Below are 17,829 nucleotides of genomic sequence, written 5' to 3'. Positions count from 1 at the left end.
ATAACATAATAACAATAAGAGCATGAGCAATACAAAAATAATAATAGTTATAAAATGAAATAAAGTTATGATGTGGAATAGTGCAATAGAGTCTATATACAAGTTATTGGAATGATATATATATATATTAGGTATTAGATACATACTACTGAGTAGCAGATGAATGTTTGATGTTGTTTCAACAGTTCAATTTTTTAACAGTCTCACTGCCCGCGGGAAGAAACTGTCTCCGAATCTTCTTGTCCTTGCCAGGATGCTGCGGTAACGTCTGCCAGACGGCAACAGAAAGAACAGTTTGTGGCTGGGGTGGTGGGGGTCTTTGATAATCCGTAGTGATTTCTTCCTGAGCCGCTGGGAGTAAAGGTCCTCCATGGATGGCAGCTCCGTCCTGGTGATGTGCTGTGCAGTTTTCACCACCCTCTGTAAAGCCTTACGATCGAGGTCGGTGCAGCTGCCGTACCAGGCCGTCATGCTGCCAGTGAGGATACTCTCTATCGTGCACCTGTAGAAGTTGCAGAGTATCCTGGAATCCATTTTGAACCTCCTCAACCTGCGGAGGAAGAAGAGCCGCTGTCGAGCTTTCTTGGTGATGGTGGTGGTGTGAAGAGACCATGTCAGGTCCTCAGTGATGTGGACCCCAAGGAACCTGAAGCTTTTGACTCTCTCCACCGTAGTCCCATTGATGGCGATGGGGGCGTGTCCCTCTCCCTGCTGCTTCCTGTAGTCCACAATCAGCTCCTTTGTTTTGCTGATGTTGAGATGGAGGTTGTTATCCTGGCACCAAGATGTCAGGTTTTCGACCTCCTCTCTGTACGCCGTCTCGTCATCGTTTGTGATCTGGCCGATGACGGTCGTGTCATCAGCAAACTTCACGATGGTGTTGGAGCTGTGTGTGGCCACGCAGTCGTGGGTGAACAGGGAGTAGAGGAGAGGGCTGAGCACGCAGCCTTGAGGGGCACCGGTGTTTAGAATCAGGGTGGAGGATGTGATGTTTCCCACCCGCACTGCCTGGGGTCTGCCCGTCAGGAAGTTCAGGATCCAGTCACAGAGGGCGCTGTTGAGCCCGAGGTCTCTGAGCTTGATGGCCAGCTTGGAGGGCACAATGGTATTGAATGCTGAACTGTAGTCAATGAACAGCATTCTCACATATGTGTTCCTGTTCTTCAGGTCCAGGTGTGAGAGGGCAGTGTGGAGGGTGAGGGCTATGGCGTCGTCAGTGGACCTGTTTGCTCTGTAGGCAAACTGCAGGGGGTCCAGAGAGTCAGGGAGGGAGGAGGTGATGAATGATTTGACTAACCGCTCAAAGCACTTCATTATGATGGAGGTGAGTGCTACTGGGCGGTAGTCGTTGGGGCAGGTGATGATTGTCTTTTTGGGGACAGGAACGATGGTGGAGTGTTTAAGACATGTGGGGACTACAGACTGCAGCAGGGACCTGTTGAAGATGTCTGTGAACACCTCTGCCAGCTGAACTGCACACACCCTGAGAACACGGCCAGGGATGCCATCAGGTCCAGGAGCCTTGTGTGGGTTAACCCTTTTAAAGGATTTACACACATCTGCCCTATTTAAAACAAAAGGGCAGTGTAGCTCCTGGTCCCTCTGTACCTCCACAGCCCGGCTGCTCTCAAAGCGTGCAAAAAAACTGTTCAGCTCATCTGGGAGAGATGCGCACGCAGACACTCCCCGCTGCTCCTTTGTAGTCAGTCATTGTCCTTAGTCCCGCCCACATATTCCTAGTGTTACAGCCTTTGAAGTCAGATTCCACCTTTTCTTTGTACTGTCTCTTTGCATTTTAATTGCTCTCCGGAGATCATACCTAGACTTCCTGTACTCCTCCAAATCTCCCGCTGTGTGCGCGATAGTGCACACTCTCAGCTTGCAGCGCACATCGGAGTTTATCCATGGCTTTTGATTTGGGAATGTCCGTACAGAAACCTTCGGTACCACGTCATCGATGCATTTCCCAATGTAGCAGATGACAGTGTCCGTGTGTGTGTTGATGTTATTGTCCTCAAACACACTCCAATCCGTGGATGCAAAGCAATCCTGCAGTGCCTCATCTGACTCCTCGCTCCATCGTTGTACTGTTCTTGTAATCGGTCTGTCCCTTTTAAGTTTCTGCTTGTACGCAGGCAACAACAGTAGTGAGATATGGTCTGATTTGCCGAAGGGAGGGCGAGGGAGAGCCTTATATCCATTCCGGAAAGGGGAATAAACATGGTCCAGTATGTTATCCCCGCGCGTCGGGAAGCTGATGTGTTGGTAATATTTTGGCAAAACCTTCTTCATGTTGGCGGTGTTGAAATCTCCGGCCACAACGAACGCCGCATCTGGCCGTGAAGTCTCGGTTTTATCAATAATCCCAAACAGCTGATCGAGTGCCGTGTTGTTGTCGGCGAGTGGCTGCGGCGGGATATACACTGCTGTTATCACAACAGATGTGAATTCCCTCGGCAGATGGAAGGCCCGACATGAGATCATGAGGTGCTCGAGATGTGCGGAACAGTCAGATGAAATAATCTTCACATCTGAGCACCAGTTGTTGTTAGTCATTACACACACACCGCCTCCCTTACTTTTCCCCGAGTTTGCAGTCCGGTCCTGACGGAAAATAGAGAATCCATCAGGGACAATGGCGGAGTCCGGGATAGCGGGGTTGAGCCAAGTCTCAGTGAGAATTAACACGTTACAGTTCTTAATGTCCCGTTGAAAAGCAATCCGGCTTCTGAGTTCATCTAGCTTATTTTCAATGGATTGAACATTAGCCAGAAGAATACTCGGAAGAGGGGGCCAATTCTCTCGTTTCCTCAGTCTGACCAGCAACCCGGCCCGGCATCCGCGCTTTGTCCTCTTCTTGCGTCTCTCAGGTAGAACAGCAACAGGTAGCCATGGTGAATCTCCATTGTTTGTCGGAGGGTTATTATTGTCCACGAAGTTTCGCAATTGGAGAAGTTCCTCTCTGCTGTATTGTATGGCAGAGTAGGTGCGGTCGGCTAGCATGTTGCGAACCATGTTAAAAGTAAAACGGCAAAAGTAAAAAAAATATGTACAAAATACGAAAATGGGCAAAGCTGGAGGGGAGCACAAAGACGATGCGGCCATCTTCACCGGCGCATCAGACAGCTCCATACTGTATCAGAAATAATCTTTGATGTGGTTTAGAACAGGATGGCGTTTTATCACAGCAGAATTTCACTTTATCTCCGGTAGAATTCTGATCAGGCATTAGCTCCGCCTCCTCTTCTTTCTTTTTTTTTCAAGCTAAGGACCCAAAATCTGCGTTTCTCTAACAGGGCTGCAAAAGAGGGGTATGAGCAGTATGAGGCATGGCTACAATGGGTGATCTGTTTGGTATTTTAAGCAAAAAACTTCACAGACATGTTTTGTATAGGTATGGCCCTACAATATATGTTTCAAATATAGCATAATAGGTCCACTTTAATTTACAAGAAATGAGCTATACTGTGTCGAGCATAGACAGTAAGCTGTTTGCAAAACATTTCAACTCAGTCTGTTTTTATTAGTTTTATTGTTAGATTCTCAAAAGCATTTTCTGATTCTCTCCTGTTTTCCTTCTCTTTCAGCAGATAGTGGTCTGCAGGAGGTTTTAGATGAACATAGGTTCAGTCTGAGGAGGAGATGTGAACGTGTGACTGAAGGAACTGATCAAAGTGAAACCCTCCTCAACAGCATCTTCACTGAGCTCTACATCACACAAGGACTGAGTGAAGAGGTTAATACCCAACATGAGGTGAGGCAGCTGGAGACAGCTTCCAAGAAGAAGCCCCTCCATGAAACTCCAATCAAGTGCCAGGACATCTTTAAAGCCTTACCTGACCAACAGACTCACATCAGAGCGGTCCTGACCAACGGAGTCGCTGGAGTTGGAAAAACCTTCTCAGTGCAGAAGTTCACTCTGGACTGGGCCGAGGGTTTAGAAAACCAAGATGTCAGTCTGGTGATCCCGCTCTCCTTCAGGGAGCTGAACCTGACCAAAGGTGAGCAGTACAGTCTTCTCAGGCTGCTCCATGTTTTCCATCCAACCTTACAGAAGGTCACAGCAGAGCAGCTGGCTGTCTGTAAAGTGCTGCTCATCTTTGACGGCCTGGATGAAAGCAGACTTTCTCTGGATTTCAGAAACAATGAGGTTGTGTCTGATGTCTCACAGAAGTCCTCAGTCAACGTGCTGCTGACAAACCTCATCAGGGGGAAACTGCTTCCCTCGGCTCTCGTCTGGATAACTTCCAGACCTGCAGCGGCCAATCAGATCCCTCCTGAGTGTGTGGACAGGGTAACAGAAGTACGAGGCTTCACTGACGCCCAGAAGGAGGAGTACTTCTGGAGGAGATCGAGTGATGAAGACCTGTCCAGCAGAATCATCTCTCACATCAAGAGCTCCAGGAGCCTCCACATCATGTGTATGATCCCAGTCTTCTGCTGGATCACTGCTGCAGTTCTGGACCACATGTTGACTACTGAGCAGAGAGGAGAGCTGCCCAAGACCCTCACTGACATGTACTCACACTTCCTGCTGGTCCAGACCAAGAGGAAGAAGCAGAAGTATGAAGAGGGACATGAGACGAGTCTACAGAAGCTGACAAAGGCTGACAGGGAGGTTCTTCTGAAGCTGGGGAGGCTGGCGTTTGAACATCTGGAGAAAGGAGACATCATGTTCTACCAAGAAGACCTCGAGCGCTGTGGCCTTGATGTCACCGAGGCCTTGGTGCACTCAGGAGTTTGTACAGAGATCTTTAAAAGAGAGAGTGTGATGTTCCAGAAAACAGTCTACTGCTTTGTTCATCTGAGCATTCAGGAGTTTCTGGCTGCAGTCTACATGTTGTACTGTTACACCTACGGAGACACAGAGGTACTGAAGGACTTCCTGCAGAGAGACTATAGCAACAGGTATAACAGTGATCAGGATTACCCATCACTGGATGTCTTCCTAAAGGGAGCCATGGAGAAATCCCTCCAAAGTAAAAATGGCCACCTGGACCTGTTTGTCCGCTTTCTCCACGGCCTCTCTCTGGAGTCCAACCAGAGACTGTTAGGAGGCCTGCTGGGTCGCACAGACAAGCGTCCAGAAATCATCCAGAGAGCCATCAACAACCTGAAGGAGATGAGCAGTGATGAAATCTCTCCTGACAGGAGCATCAACATCTTCCACTGTCTGACAGAGATGAAGGACCACTCAGTACATCAGGAGATCACAGAGTTCCTGAAGTCAGAGAAAAGATCAGATCATCTCTCTGTGATCCACTGCTCTGCTCTGGCCTACATGCTGCAGATGTCAGAGGAGGTTCTGGATGAGTTGGACCTGAATCAGTTCAACACATCAAAGGAGGGACGATGGAGACTGATTCCAGCTGTGAGGAACTGCAGGAAGGCCAAGTAAGTCCAGATGTGATTAACTTTATAAACTAATGTGGATCAGGAGTTTAATTATTCAAAAAAACACTATAACATTTCTGCTGTTTAAATACTGAGAGCAAAATAAAACCAACACTGTTCTTCTATTTATTTATAATAATAGTTAAATTGTTCCGTTTCTCTCTTCATATTGAGTGATGGAGGCGACATGTCAAACACATGAAGGACTTTAGAGGTTTCTCAGCATGTGATCACACCACACAGCAGGACTTACAGTTATCACAGAAACATGTTATAATTACTTTCTAGTAGTTTCTTTATCATTAAACACGTTTTTATCACAATGTGTTGGAGTTTGAAATAAGATTTATATAATTTCTCACCAATAACAGAGTTATGTCTTAATGCTGATATAGTGAGAACATCTGATGGTATCAAGTTGAAAATATTGAAACTTTATTGGTTTGTTAATTGTGTTTGTGTGCACAATAAATGTTCAGATGCTCAGAGAAGCCAACACATCCATCATTCACATCCAAATATTAATTAACATTTAAATATGTACATCTCTAATATTGTCAAGTGATTTATTTAATTTCTGTTTCTTTTGGTAACAGTCACTGACAGCAGGAGCACAGACAAGTGATCAGATCACACTGACAACTCTATTATCATACATTATGATATATAATATAAAATGGACTAACAGCAAATCTCAATCAGAACACATGTCAAATATGTTGTCATCAAATGCTTCAAGTTAATATAATGTTTCCTCTTGTTTTAACACATGTTGTAATATATGTGTTATTATAGACTTATTAACTGTGGACTCTCAGAGACTCACTGTGAAGTCGTGGCCTCAGCTCTGAAGTCTGACCCCTCCCATCTGAGAGATCTGGACCTGAGTAACAACCCTCTGAAGGATCCAGGAGTGAAGCTGCTGAGTTCTGGACTAAAGAGTCCAAACTGCAGACTGGAGGCTCTCAGGTCAGTTCACTGACTGCACTTCATACAGATCTGTTTGTGTTTATGATTTTCTGAATTTGAACAGATACATTTGAATTGTTATTTCTTCCATGTTTGCTAATGACTGCATATTCAGCAGATTAACAAAGAGAAAGTGAATGTGTGAGGGAGAGTGTTTGAGCTTCCACAAACTCACTCTGTGCTCCATGAGTCAGTGGAGATGCTGTCGGTACTGATGAGCTGTGAGGGAGATGAAGGATTTGTTAAACATCTGATCAAAGTTAAAGATCCAGATTATCAGTGGATTGTTTCTCCATCATCTCTGACATTAAAACCCTGTTTAACTCTGAACAGATTATTAAACCTGGAGTTATTTCAAACAGGAACATTGTTTTCTAAAGTTACATCATGTTTTCTTTATTCAGTCTGATGAACTGCAGTTTGTCAGAGATCAGCTGTTCTGCTCTGGCCTCAGCTCTGAAGTCCAACATCAATCTGAGAGATCTGGACCTGAGTAACAACGCTGTGAAGGGTTCAGGAGTGAAGCTGCTGAGAGATCTTCTGGAGAGTCCAGACTGCAGACTGGAGACTCTCAGGTCAGTTCACTGACTCTCTGTTACTGCTGCAGATCTCACATGTTTAATTTGTTATTCAACTTATTCTTGTACATATATATATAACATCCATACGTTTGTAAATGTTGTTTTGTTCACATTTGTAGTTCTCTAAATGTAGTCTGCAGTCATAACAGTTGATTGTTTCCTAAAGAAACTATTATTCTTCCACTGTTAGTTGTTAAAGTAAATGTATGTTTTCTTTAGTAAATGGTCTGAATAAAGAAGGTCCTCTGAACTAATATTAGTTTTACATAAAGTTTACTTTTGCGGATTTCACACCAGCGCTTTTCCCTTTCTAGCTCCTAGCTAGAGCTTTTCTGGTTCAGCTCCGGTTTCCCTTTTCAGTTCCCGCTCTGTTCACACCGCCCAGAGCTGCCGCTGCTGCGTCATGACGTCACCGTTTACATCGCTGATTTTCTCCCCAACGGAGCTCACAACAACAACGGGGGACTGTGTCGGGTCGATGATCGTGTTGCTTTTAATCATACGAAGCCAGATTAAATTAAATAACGACTTCTCCAACCTTATACTTTTCTCCAGAGTGCCGTGGTTCATTGTTTATTAATGTGTTTCAGCGGCATTTAGCGACCGCTGCAGTGCTGGCTGCTCTTCCACGGGAGTTTATTCTCCCGTTAGCTCCGGGTTAGCTCACACGGCTCTAAAGTATTCACTGTCTGACTGTCACACAAGCAGCTGATACATATCCCCAATTCCCCTTACGTGAATGTGTGTCAGTCTGAATTGACGCTGTTTGGCATCACAACGCTGTTATGAAAGTTTCTCTGGTATAACATGGGTGATGTTAGCATAGCAATCGAAGGTAAACTGACTACTTGCTAAGCCGTTTTCTACAGGCACATTTTACCGGCGTATTTTTCATTATGATTCCACTTGTGATAGTCGGACATGACAACCTGTGCAGCCCATGTATTGATTCCATCCGATAGCTGCTATAATAACAAACACAATGTCTGCCTGCTCTCCACAATGATCAATAACAGCGAACGGATGGTCAAAGTAAGGTACAAATAAACAGAATCACACGAAGCCTGGTTAGTGTTGCCTGACTTTATAAAGTGTGTTTTTTTTTATAAGTGTGTGGTTGCCTTCTAGTCACTTTGCTCAGCGCTACCGCTTGTAGGCAGGCATGACGAGACTCTTCAGTCAACCCATGTTCAGGGGAGGTGGGTTTAGTTTCCTGCACGCCTCTACGTAAGAGAGACGTAAGCGACGCCGCCTCTTAGCTCCGAAGCTCTTGCTTCTAGACCGACAATTTTTTGGAGCTGGAAGTGAACCGGATTCCGGAGCTAAGAGGCGGCGCCGCTGCGGTGTGAACAGGAAAAAACGGTACTTTTCAGGCTCTAGCTCCGAGCCGCCGCTGAAAACGCGTTGGTGTGAAAGGGGCATCTGTGACATAGAAATGTTGATGTTCCCAATAGGGCTTCACGATTTGGTGAAAAAGTCATATTGCGATTATTGTGGACAATATTGCGATTTGCGATTTGTTTGTTTGTTTGTAGCCTTTATTTATCCAGGTTAAAAAAATCCCATTGAGATCAACGATCTCTTTTACAAGGGAGACCTGCGGTACATTGAGTTACACATATAAAAACAAACAGAAAACAAAAGGACATCACAACATAATTACAGGGGTATACATTAGCAACCTATTTACATTTACAGGTATCCAATAATATTTCATCCAGCCGTGCTTTAAAACGATGCAAGGGAATCAAAATGCTCAGTTTCAATATTTTTTGCATGGTGTTCCAAGCCAGAGGAGCAGCGCACATAAAAGCTTTAGCACCTAAAACAGTCCTAGCACTTGGCACATGTAATAAAAACACATCCTGTGATCTCAGGCAATAGCTACTTGCCACTGTCCGTGAGATCAAAGAGCAGATATAAGAAGGTAGTTTACCCAGCATGGCTTTGTAGATGAACATGTACCAATGACTGAGCCTCCGACCAGTAAGTGAAGGCAGACCTGCCTTGGCATACAGGGTAGAGTGATGAGTAAGTACTTTACAGTTAGTAACAAATCTCAGAGCACTGTGATAGGTGGCATCTAACCTTTCCAGGCAATGGGCAGGTGCATTCATATACAACAAATCACCATAGTCTAGCACAGGTAAAAAGGTCACAGAGCCTTTTCCTGGCTTCAAAAGAGAAACAGGACTTGTTTCTGAAAAAGAAACCTAATCTAACCCTCAGCTTTTTAAGCAGATTAGTGACCTGAAGTTTAAAAGTAAGACAATCATCAAGCCAGATACCAAGGTATTTATAATAGCTAACCACTTGGAGTACTTGTCCTTGCATAGTCACAATATCCAAAGCAGTCTCTGGAGTCTTTTTAGCTTTAGAAAAGAGCATTACTTTGGTTTTCTCAACATTTAAAAGAAGCTTTAGTTCAGAGAGCTGAGTCTGAATAATGTTAAAAACAGCCTGTAATTTAACAACCGCCTCCTTAATGGAGGGACATGCACAGTACATCACGGTGTCATCCGCATAAAAATGCAAAGTAGCTTCATCCACATTTTCACCTAAACTATTGATGTAGATGGAGAATAAAAGTGGACCTAAAACAGAACCTTGAGGAACACCATTAGCAATGTTCAACCACTCAGAAGACAGCCCATCAAAGTGAACACATTGGGACCTTTCAGAGAGGTAGTTCACAAACCACCCCACTGCATGGCTGGATAAGCCAATACTGAGTAGCCTCTGCTTTAAGATGTGATGATCGACTGTGTCAAACGCTTTGGAAAGGTCAATAAATAGAGCTGCACAACTCTGCTTTTTATCCAAAATACTTGTAATGTCATTCACCACTTTCATTGAGGCAGTGATGGTGCTATGTTGCTTTCTGAAGCCTGACTGATGTTTAGACAGAATGTCATTGTTACATAGAAACTCCTTTACCTGTTCACTGACTAGGCGTTCAAGAACCTTAGCCAGAACTGACAATTTCGAGATTGGCCTATAGTTATTTAAAACAGTTGCCTCCCCTCCTTTTAGCAAAGGCAGGAAATACGCTGACTTCCATACTTTAGGAATTGTGTTTGTGCTGAGGGAGAGGTTAAAAAGAGTAGTGAGAGGTGGAGCAATAAAATCTGCAGCTATCTTTAAAAAGAAAGGTTCTACGTTGTCCGGGCCGGCCGGTTTCTTAGGATCTAACTTAGATAAAGCTTCATGAACAACATTTACAGTAAAAGGAGTAAAACTGAAAGTGTTTTCCAGACCACATTGTTCAGAGTCACAGACTGTGGTGTTCACAGTAGCAGAATTAGTCACAGAATCAAACATAGAACCGCAGGACACAAAATGCTCATTAAAACAATTTAACATAGTAGCCCTGTCCGATATAGAGCCAGATGCTGTGGTAATGCACGGAGGTAGCTCATTTCGGATCTCACCGGTGGATAGCGATTTTATGGCTTTCCAAAATTTCCTAGGATTATTTAGGTTTTCTGTAGTAACTGACAAATAGTACTTCGACTTAGCACTTTTGACATGTGAAGTGAAGCTATTTCTTAGCTGCCTAAAGCGTAGCCATTCTACCTCTGAGCCTGATTTCCTAGCCTTTGCCCAGGCCTTGTTTCTCTCATGTAGGAGACTGGACAGTTCAGCAGAAAACCAAGGATTGTCTCGTCCCTTTACTCTAAAAGTACGTAGGGGTGCATGTTTATCTATAATTTCCATAAAACCAAGATAAAAATAAGACCATGCAGTTTCAACATCAGCACACAGATCGATTTTTCCCCAATCAAACCCAAACAGATCATGAACAAAACCCTGCTCCACAAAATGTTTTATGTGTCTCTTAATAATAATACGGGGTTTAACCTTTTGGACCTTAGTGTCCCTAATTGTGGCTACAACACAGTGGTCACTCACATCATTTGCAAATACTCCCACAGATGGGTATTTATAGGGAACATTAGTTAGAATGAGATCAATTAGGGATGATTTATTAGGGGACTTAACATTAGGGCGAGTAGGACTGTCAACAATCTGAGTAACATTCAGAGAGATACAAAGGTTTTTAAAATCCTCTGATACTGCAGTTAACCAGTCCCAGTTAAAATCTCCAAGTAGCACTATTTCCTTATAGTCTAGTTGTGATAAAAGTGTTGCTAGTGAAGACAAGGAGTCCTTGACAGCTGAGGGGGGTCTGTAACAGCCCACCACCATGACTTGTTGCCCCTTTGCCACTTCTATATTTAAGGCTAAAAATTCGAATTGCTTACTGACAGATTTGGAGATCAATGTGGTTACACTGTACTTATTCTTAACATAAATGGCAACTCCACCACCTTTATTAGGCCGGTCGGTACGATACACATTATAACCATTTAAGGATATGTCAGAGGCCAAAATAGTTTTATTTAGCCATGTTTCTGATAACACAATGACGTCAGCGTCAGTCGAGCTCGCCCAAATGCGGACAAAATCTAGTTTACCTAACAGACTGCGCACATTCAAGTGGATGAAACCCAACCCAGATCTAGCTTTAAAATCAGCAGGAGTAGCGATCTGACTACTACTACTGGGCGGACCAGGGTTAGGTTGAACATTTCCTGACAGTAATAACAACAACAAAAACAGGCATCTTTTCCTCTTAATCGACACACACACATTGTCATCTACTTTAGAATCACCGGAAAAGTCTGCGAGAGTTTGATTAGAGCTTAAGAAGCAGTCCTGAAGAACCATCATCGCAGGCAAACAAAAAAGACAAACATATTTTGTCGAGCAGATTGTCTGCGACAAGGTGACCGGTAAATGTTTGTGTAAGACATCCGAACCTTTACAGGGGATGTCCACTGCGGGCGGTAGAACAGACCTGAACCCAGTCGACTTCTCCGGATGACGAGAGAACTTCTCATTGTCCAAAATAGCTAACAGGCATAGCAGAATCACAATAGGGGCCATTTTCCCAGACCAGCACAGCATCCGGATAGGTGCGCAAGCAGGCCCGAAACGTGGAGGCGCTCCGGTCTCTCCGCGATGACCCCGGTGCAAAACCTCCTCAGCACAGCAGGATAGGCGAAGCAGGCCCAGCTCGAGGCGTAGAGGCGCTCCGGTCTCTCCGCGATGTCCCCGGTGAAGATCCTCCTCAGCACAGCAGTACAGGATAGGCGAAGCAGGTCCAGCCCGAAACGTAGAGGCGCTCCGGTCTCTCCGCGATATCCCCGTGGTAAAACCTCCTCGGCACCGTAGAGCACGACAGGTGGAGCAGGTGGATACAGGCCTCCGCTACAGCAGGTGTAAAGCAGGCCGCAGCCCGAGCGCGAAGCCGCTCCGGTCTCTCCGGTCTCTCCGTTACGTCAAAAGAAACGTACACAATACAGCCCCCGGTGTGAACAGGAAAAAACGGTACTTTTCAGGCTCTAGCTCCGAGCCGCCGCTGAAAACGCGTTGGTGTGAAAGGGGCATCTGTGACATAGAAATGTTGATGTTCCCAATAGGGCTTCACGATTTGGTGAAAAAGTCATATTGCGATTATTGTGGACAATATTGCGATTTGCGATTGAATCAACAAAATGTATTATTACATGGCTTTGTTGAATACTTGATTCTGATTGGTCAATTCAGAACACGTGACACGTTGTTAATCCAGTAGTGAAGACCGCTGTCAAGGACTTATTGACCGTTGTTAAGGACGCTCACATCTGCACAAAGAAGTCCGTTCGATTTAACTGTATACAGTTTGGCTGAAACTGGGACAAGAAAACGGGGGGTTACGTATTGTAACCCTAGTTATATAAGCACAGGCGGAGCCCTCTACTGGACTGTATGGGTACTACCTTATCCTGCGTGCATTCTCCCACTGAGACTTCTATAGACGTAGCCGGCCCAGGGCGGGCCTACCTGAATGCGCGTGCATCACACCGTATAAAAGGAGGCCTCGCCTCCTGACTATCATCCTATACCTCTCTTCAGCGAGCGGAATAGGACAGACAGTGCCCTGAGTAGAGGGCTCCGCCTGTGCTTATATAACTAGGGTTACAATACGTAACCCCCCGTTATATCTCTCACAGGCTCCACCCTCTACTGGACTCTATGGGTACAGTGGGTGGAGCCCTGATGTATACGCGCACTGTCGTCCAACACCCTTCCACCCTACTGCCCCTGACCGGCTGTTCTGGTCAGCAGCTGCTGCCCCACATTCTCCTTTAACCCGGTTGTGACCGAGGAGAAATCTGGGCTGCGGCTGACAGAGCACACCCTGCTGCGCCTACTTCGCAGAAAGTGTGCTCAAAAAACAGCTGCCATGAGACCCAGAGTCTGCATGACAGTTAAAGCTGTCACTGTCGCCCCCTGTCGCAGCCTGTGCACCGCCCTGAGAAGGGACGCACGTCTGCTCTCTGACAGGGTGGCACGCAGCGCGTCTGCATCGAGCACCACACCCAAATACAACGCCTTTTGGCGAGGTATGGGGGTGCTCTTTTTTTTTTTTTTTTTCAATTGATCGCAAAACCTAATTTGGTTAGGTGTGTGATCAACTGTGCTCTGCAAAACATTGCCTGTTCCCGGGACCCAGCCATGACTAGAGATGTCCCGATCCAATCACGTGATCGGGGATCGGAGCCGATCACGTGATTTTCAAAAGATCGGAATCGGGAGAAAAAAATCGGGGATCGGGATTTTTAAAAATATTTAAATTTATTTTTTATAAAATATTTTTATTATTTCATTTAATGTTACAAAACAAAAATGACCATGTTCACGTCTTAAAGTCATCCTGAGGCCTTAGTTTTGGTTTAAAATTACACAACATCATGTATGTGTTGCTTCTTTTGGGCTTGTTTTCATAGACCTGAGGCCTGTACTACGAAGCCGGATTTTCGCTTAGCCGGCTGACTTCAGGGAAAACTCGGGCTTTCCGGTCCTACGACGCTGGTTCTCTTTTTAGCGGGCTAGATCTCCATGGTAACTTATGCTGAGCGGCTAACCTCCTCGGGAGGAGGTTAGGTTGCAGGCTAAGAGATCAACTCAGTGAAAGCACCGCCTGCTGACCAATCAGAGTTCCGTGTGCGGAGTTTAAAGCTATCAAGTCATATTACAGGATAGAGGAAATACAGAAAAACTGCCGTTGCAGGAAAGACGGCCGGCAAAAATCAACTGACTGTGTGAACGTAAAAATTAATAGAATATCCCCTCCCATCTTCAGAGCAATCTGACTATTATAACATTGGCGTTAAGAAAGCTTACTTAAATATCTGCCACAACATGTAACCGGATCAGAACAGTGAAAAGGCCAAAAAGATAACAGCCAAGATAGCTGAATTCATTGCGTTGGATGACCAGCCGTTATCTGTGGTGGAGAACGTGGGGTTTAAGGGACAACTTGAATGCTTTTCTCCTTTTTTTTCTCTTAATGCATTGCATAAAGATCGGATCGGGAAAAATCGGTTTCGGCAGATTGTCAAAATCAAATGATCGGAATCGGATCGGGAGCAAAAAAAGGTGATCGGGACATCCCTAGCCATGACTATGAGGTCGTCTATGTAAAAGAAAACTCTCATGCCGTGTGCGCGCAGCGGTTGAAGCGCTGTGGCTACACATTTGCTGAATGTGCGTGGGGATAGGGAATAACCGAACGGCAGCCTGTTGTATTCGTAGGCTATTCCCTGAAAGGCAAAACGCAGATACTTTCTGTGCTCTGGAGCAATTTCCACATGAAACTACGCGTCTTTCAGGTCGATGGTGGTGAACCAATCGCCTGGCTGCACAAGCCCTAGTAACTGTTTCACAGTTAACATGCGAAATTTCCTGCAGGAAATGTGACGATTCAGGCCCCGGAGATCTAGAATAGGTCTGAATTCCCCTGTTTTCTTGAGAACCAGGAAATACATGGAATAAATACCCCTTTTCTCAGTGCTGAGGATGCACAACAGACACAGCCTGTTTCTGCACCAGAGCCTGAATCTCTGCTGAGAGGAAACCCATCTCCTCCTGGAAAGACAGATTTACCTCTCGCATGCCCATAAAAGGAGGTGGGACGCTGCAAAACTGGAGTGAATAGCCCCGTTTCAGCGTCCTGTCCGTCCACCTTGTCAGTACACAGCTGAGTTTCCATTCCCCATAACATTGTGTTAATGGGCAAGCCCTCAGCTGTGGGGCCGCAGCTATAAAGCTGTGATACTCTCTGATGACCCGCTCCACCACAAAACTCCCCGTAAAGGGAAGATTTGCCCGTGGGGGGTCGAAACAGAAAGGGCCGATTATCTATTGAGGACCCTGAACACACCTCCGCACGCTCACGTGTGAGCGCACGCTCCATCATAATGCTATTTTCATCACTATGGACAACAGCATTAACCGGAGCTTTTACAGGCGTAGTGAGTTTTACTAAGGCCCCTGAACGCACCGCCACGCGCCCCTTAACAAGTGCGGGCGTTGCTATAATGCAGCCTCTATCACTATAGTAAACAGCATTATTTGGAGTCTTAGCTTCAGGCATAGAGTGTTTTCTAACAGAAAAACGTTGGCCATAATGTCCCTGTACCCGCACCGCACTATAACAGTGCTGCCTGCGGTTTATCACTCTCATCTGCACACTCCCACTAGCCTCCTCCCTAACGGGAGCTATAGCTGGGGCGGCGAGTGGGGAATTTGTACAGTCATCAACATGTGCAAGTGTATTGTGGAAACAAAGGACACTCAGACTTGGATACAGATCAACACCATCTTTATTTAAAAAAGTTTTGACAGGGATCTGGGTATTAAATAGGAAGGAGGCGGGATTCGCCCTTGCGTCCCCGGTAGTGAGAATCTCCCCCCACCGAGGCGCTACCTCCCCCCGCTAGTCAACTCCGCGAAGATGGAGCTCCCCACCCGGGCGCGCTTTGCTGTTGCGGAGCCTGCCTCGGTCGGGCAGCCCTTCCCCGTGACTGCCGGTGCTACGGGATGGGCCGTAGAGGTGGAGGGCGCCGCAGCTACGGGACCCCCGTGCCGGCGCCTCTCCCTCCGCTTCACTGTCGTACTACGCTCCCTCCCCTGCATGGAAACGCAAGGGGGGGCACGTAGCGGGGCCTGAGGGGGAGCCAGCGGTAGCATGCGGCTAAGCTGGACTCTCTCCTCCTCTAGGTGGCTGAAGCGCTGGGTGACCGAGGAGATCGACCCAAAGAGCCCCTCCGTGGACACGGGGGCTCGGAGGAGATCTTCTCGGTCCTTCTTAGATAGGGCCGTGAGCCCTGGCCACACGTGACGAGACGCCACTGTGGCCAGGGAAATCATCCGCCCTGCTGCGGTGGCCACGCCATAAATCAGATTATTCATCTGACTAACAGCGCGGTCCGAATAATCGCTCTCGTCCTGAGACGGGAGGGCGGGGGCGTCTGCCTGAGGGCTGATCAGGAAGACGCCAACACGCCAAGATTATTGGCCGCAGCCGCCATCTGCGTACCGAGCTTGAACATCTTATCCAGATATTCCAGGGTGTCTCGGTCCCGGGGCAGCGGGGGCAGAGGACGTTTACCCTCCGCCCAACCAGCCGCGGAAGCAGATGGGCCGCCAGGCTCTCATCGAGGGGGGGGGCACACCTGGACATGTCGTGTCCGAGCGATCCACCACCTTAACGATACCCGCCATGGCGGCTATCCACACACCGCCATACCTCTGGCAGCTGGGGCGAAACGAAGGTCGACTGCGCCAGACGCACCAGGCCGTAAATCCCCGATCTCAGGCGGTTTACAGGCCTCGGTGGCAGCGGTGGGGGGAGCGGTAAGCCTACACGCTCCGCCGCCAGAGTCATCACCGCCGGGAAATCAATCCGCGCAGACCTGAGAGTTGGACCTCCAGTCAGCGAGGCGTCCTCCTAGTCCTCCATCGGAACCAAGCCCGCCTGGTCCCATGGAAGGGAGAACCGGGACGACCTCACCTCGCTCCCCGAATCGCCTACGTCCACGACGTCGAGCTCCAGATCCTCCGACTCCTCCTGCGGGGTAGCCCTCGCCAGGAAGCGCTGCCCACGATACTCTCGTGTGAGCCGCGGGATCATCTGGCAGTCTGGGCATGTCGGCGTCGGGCCCATATTACCCACCGCGTGGTCAGGCCACAAGCACGTGAAGCAGACGGGTAATTAGATTCGGGCATTATGGGCAGGTCCTAAGGTCAAGCACTGCCTCCATACTCTCACTTTACTTTCTCTTTCTCAATCGTCTCAAAGCTCGTGGAATCACTTCCGCTGCTGAAGAGAAAAAGGATGATAGTCAGGAGGCGAGGCCTCCTTTTATACGGTGTGATGCGCGCGCATTCAGGTAGGCCCGCCCTAGGCCGGCTAAGTCTATAGAAGTCTCAGTGGGAGAATGCACGCAGGATAAGGTAGTACCCATAGTGTCCAGTAGAGGGCGGAGCCTGTGAGAGATATAACAGCGGAGAGGTAACGGGGCAGAAACCCTCCTTTTTACGCAACGGTCCAGACATCAAACCGCAAAACATATTCAGTTGCCAGTTACTTTGGCATTAGGGCAGGGATATCTAGATACTTTCCAAGGTTTGACATAATGAATTGTGCTACTTTTAAAGCAAGCAACAATGTATTCAAATCTGTAATCAAAAAGCTCCTCAAAAACGCTATCGAAGCAGTTCCTGCCGTTGCTAAGGAGGATCAAGAAAGAGAAAGTAAAAGAGGATAAAAGACGGAGCGCTGGACGCCAGATAAATCACCAGAAGAAGGCAGAGAGGAAGTAAACACTAACAGGAACAAAACACGGTATGAGCTCTGCAGTGTTTAAGGACTAGTGGATCAGAAACTGTGAACAGAGTTGGACAATGTTGCCGTAAAGTTGTTGTTGTCGCAGTTCCAGCCGTTGGTGCGCCGTGGAACGGAGTCTTTTTTTTTCTTAGCGGAAGAAATACG

General features: G+C 46.9%; 1 protein-coding gene across 1 annotated transcript; it reads left to right on the top strand.

The window, feature by feature from the left end:
* The first annotated feature begins 4,491 nt into the window (after positions 1 to 4,491).
* Positions 4,492 to 11,798, top strand: LOC117472702 (protein NLRC3-like). The gene is made up of 3 exons (XM_034118043.1): positions 4,492 to 5,394; positions 6,190 to 6,221; positions 11,776 to 11,798. Exons 1-3 carry the CDS (start codon positions 4,517 to 4,519, stop codon positions 11,796 to 11,798), a joined length of 933 nt encoding a protein of 310 aa, XP_033973934.1. The 5' UTR covers positions 4,492 to 4,516.
* Positions 11,799 to 17,829: the final 6,031 nt, after the last annotated feature.

The sequence above is a fragment of the Trematomus bernacchii genome, unplaced genomic scaffold, assembly GCF_902827165.1.
Source record: "Trematomus bernacchii unplaced genomic scaffold, fTreBer1.1, whole genome shotgun sequence".
Lineage (NCBI taxonomy): Eukaryota > Metazoa > Chordata > Actinopteri > Perciformes > Nototheniidae > Trematomus > Trematomus bernacchii.
This window is presented reverse-complemented; position numbering and strand designations above follow the sequence as displayed.

Bases quoted from the DNA above. Each gene is read 5' to 3' on its own strand.
- LOC117472702 (XM_034118043.1), top strand. From the start codon at position 4,517: ATGTACTCACACTTCCTGCTGGTCCAGACCAAGAGGAAGAAGCAGAAG. The intron at 5,395-6,189 runs GTAAGTCCAGAT...GTGTTATTATAG, and splicing joins AGGAACTGCAGGAAGGCCAA to ACTTATTAACTGTGGACTCT. The intron at 6,222-11,775 runs GTGAAGTCGTGG...GAACCTTTACAG, and splicing joins TGGACTCTCAGAGACTCACT to GGGATGTCCACTGCGGGCGG.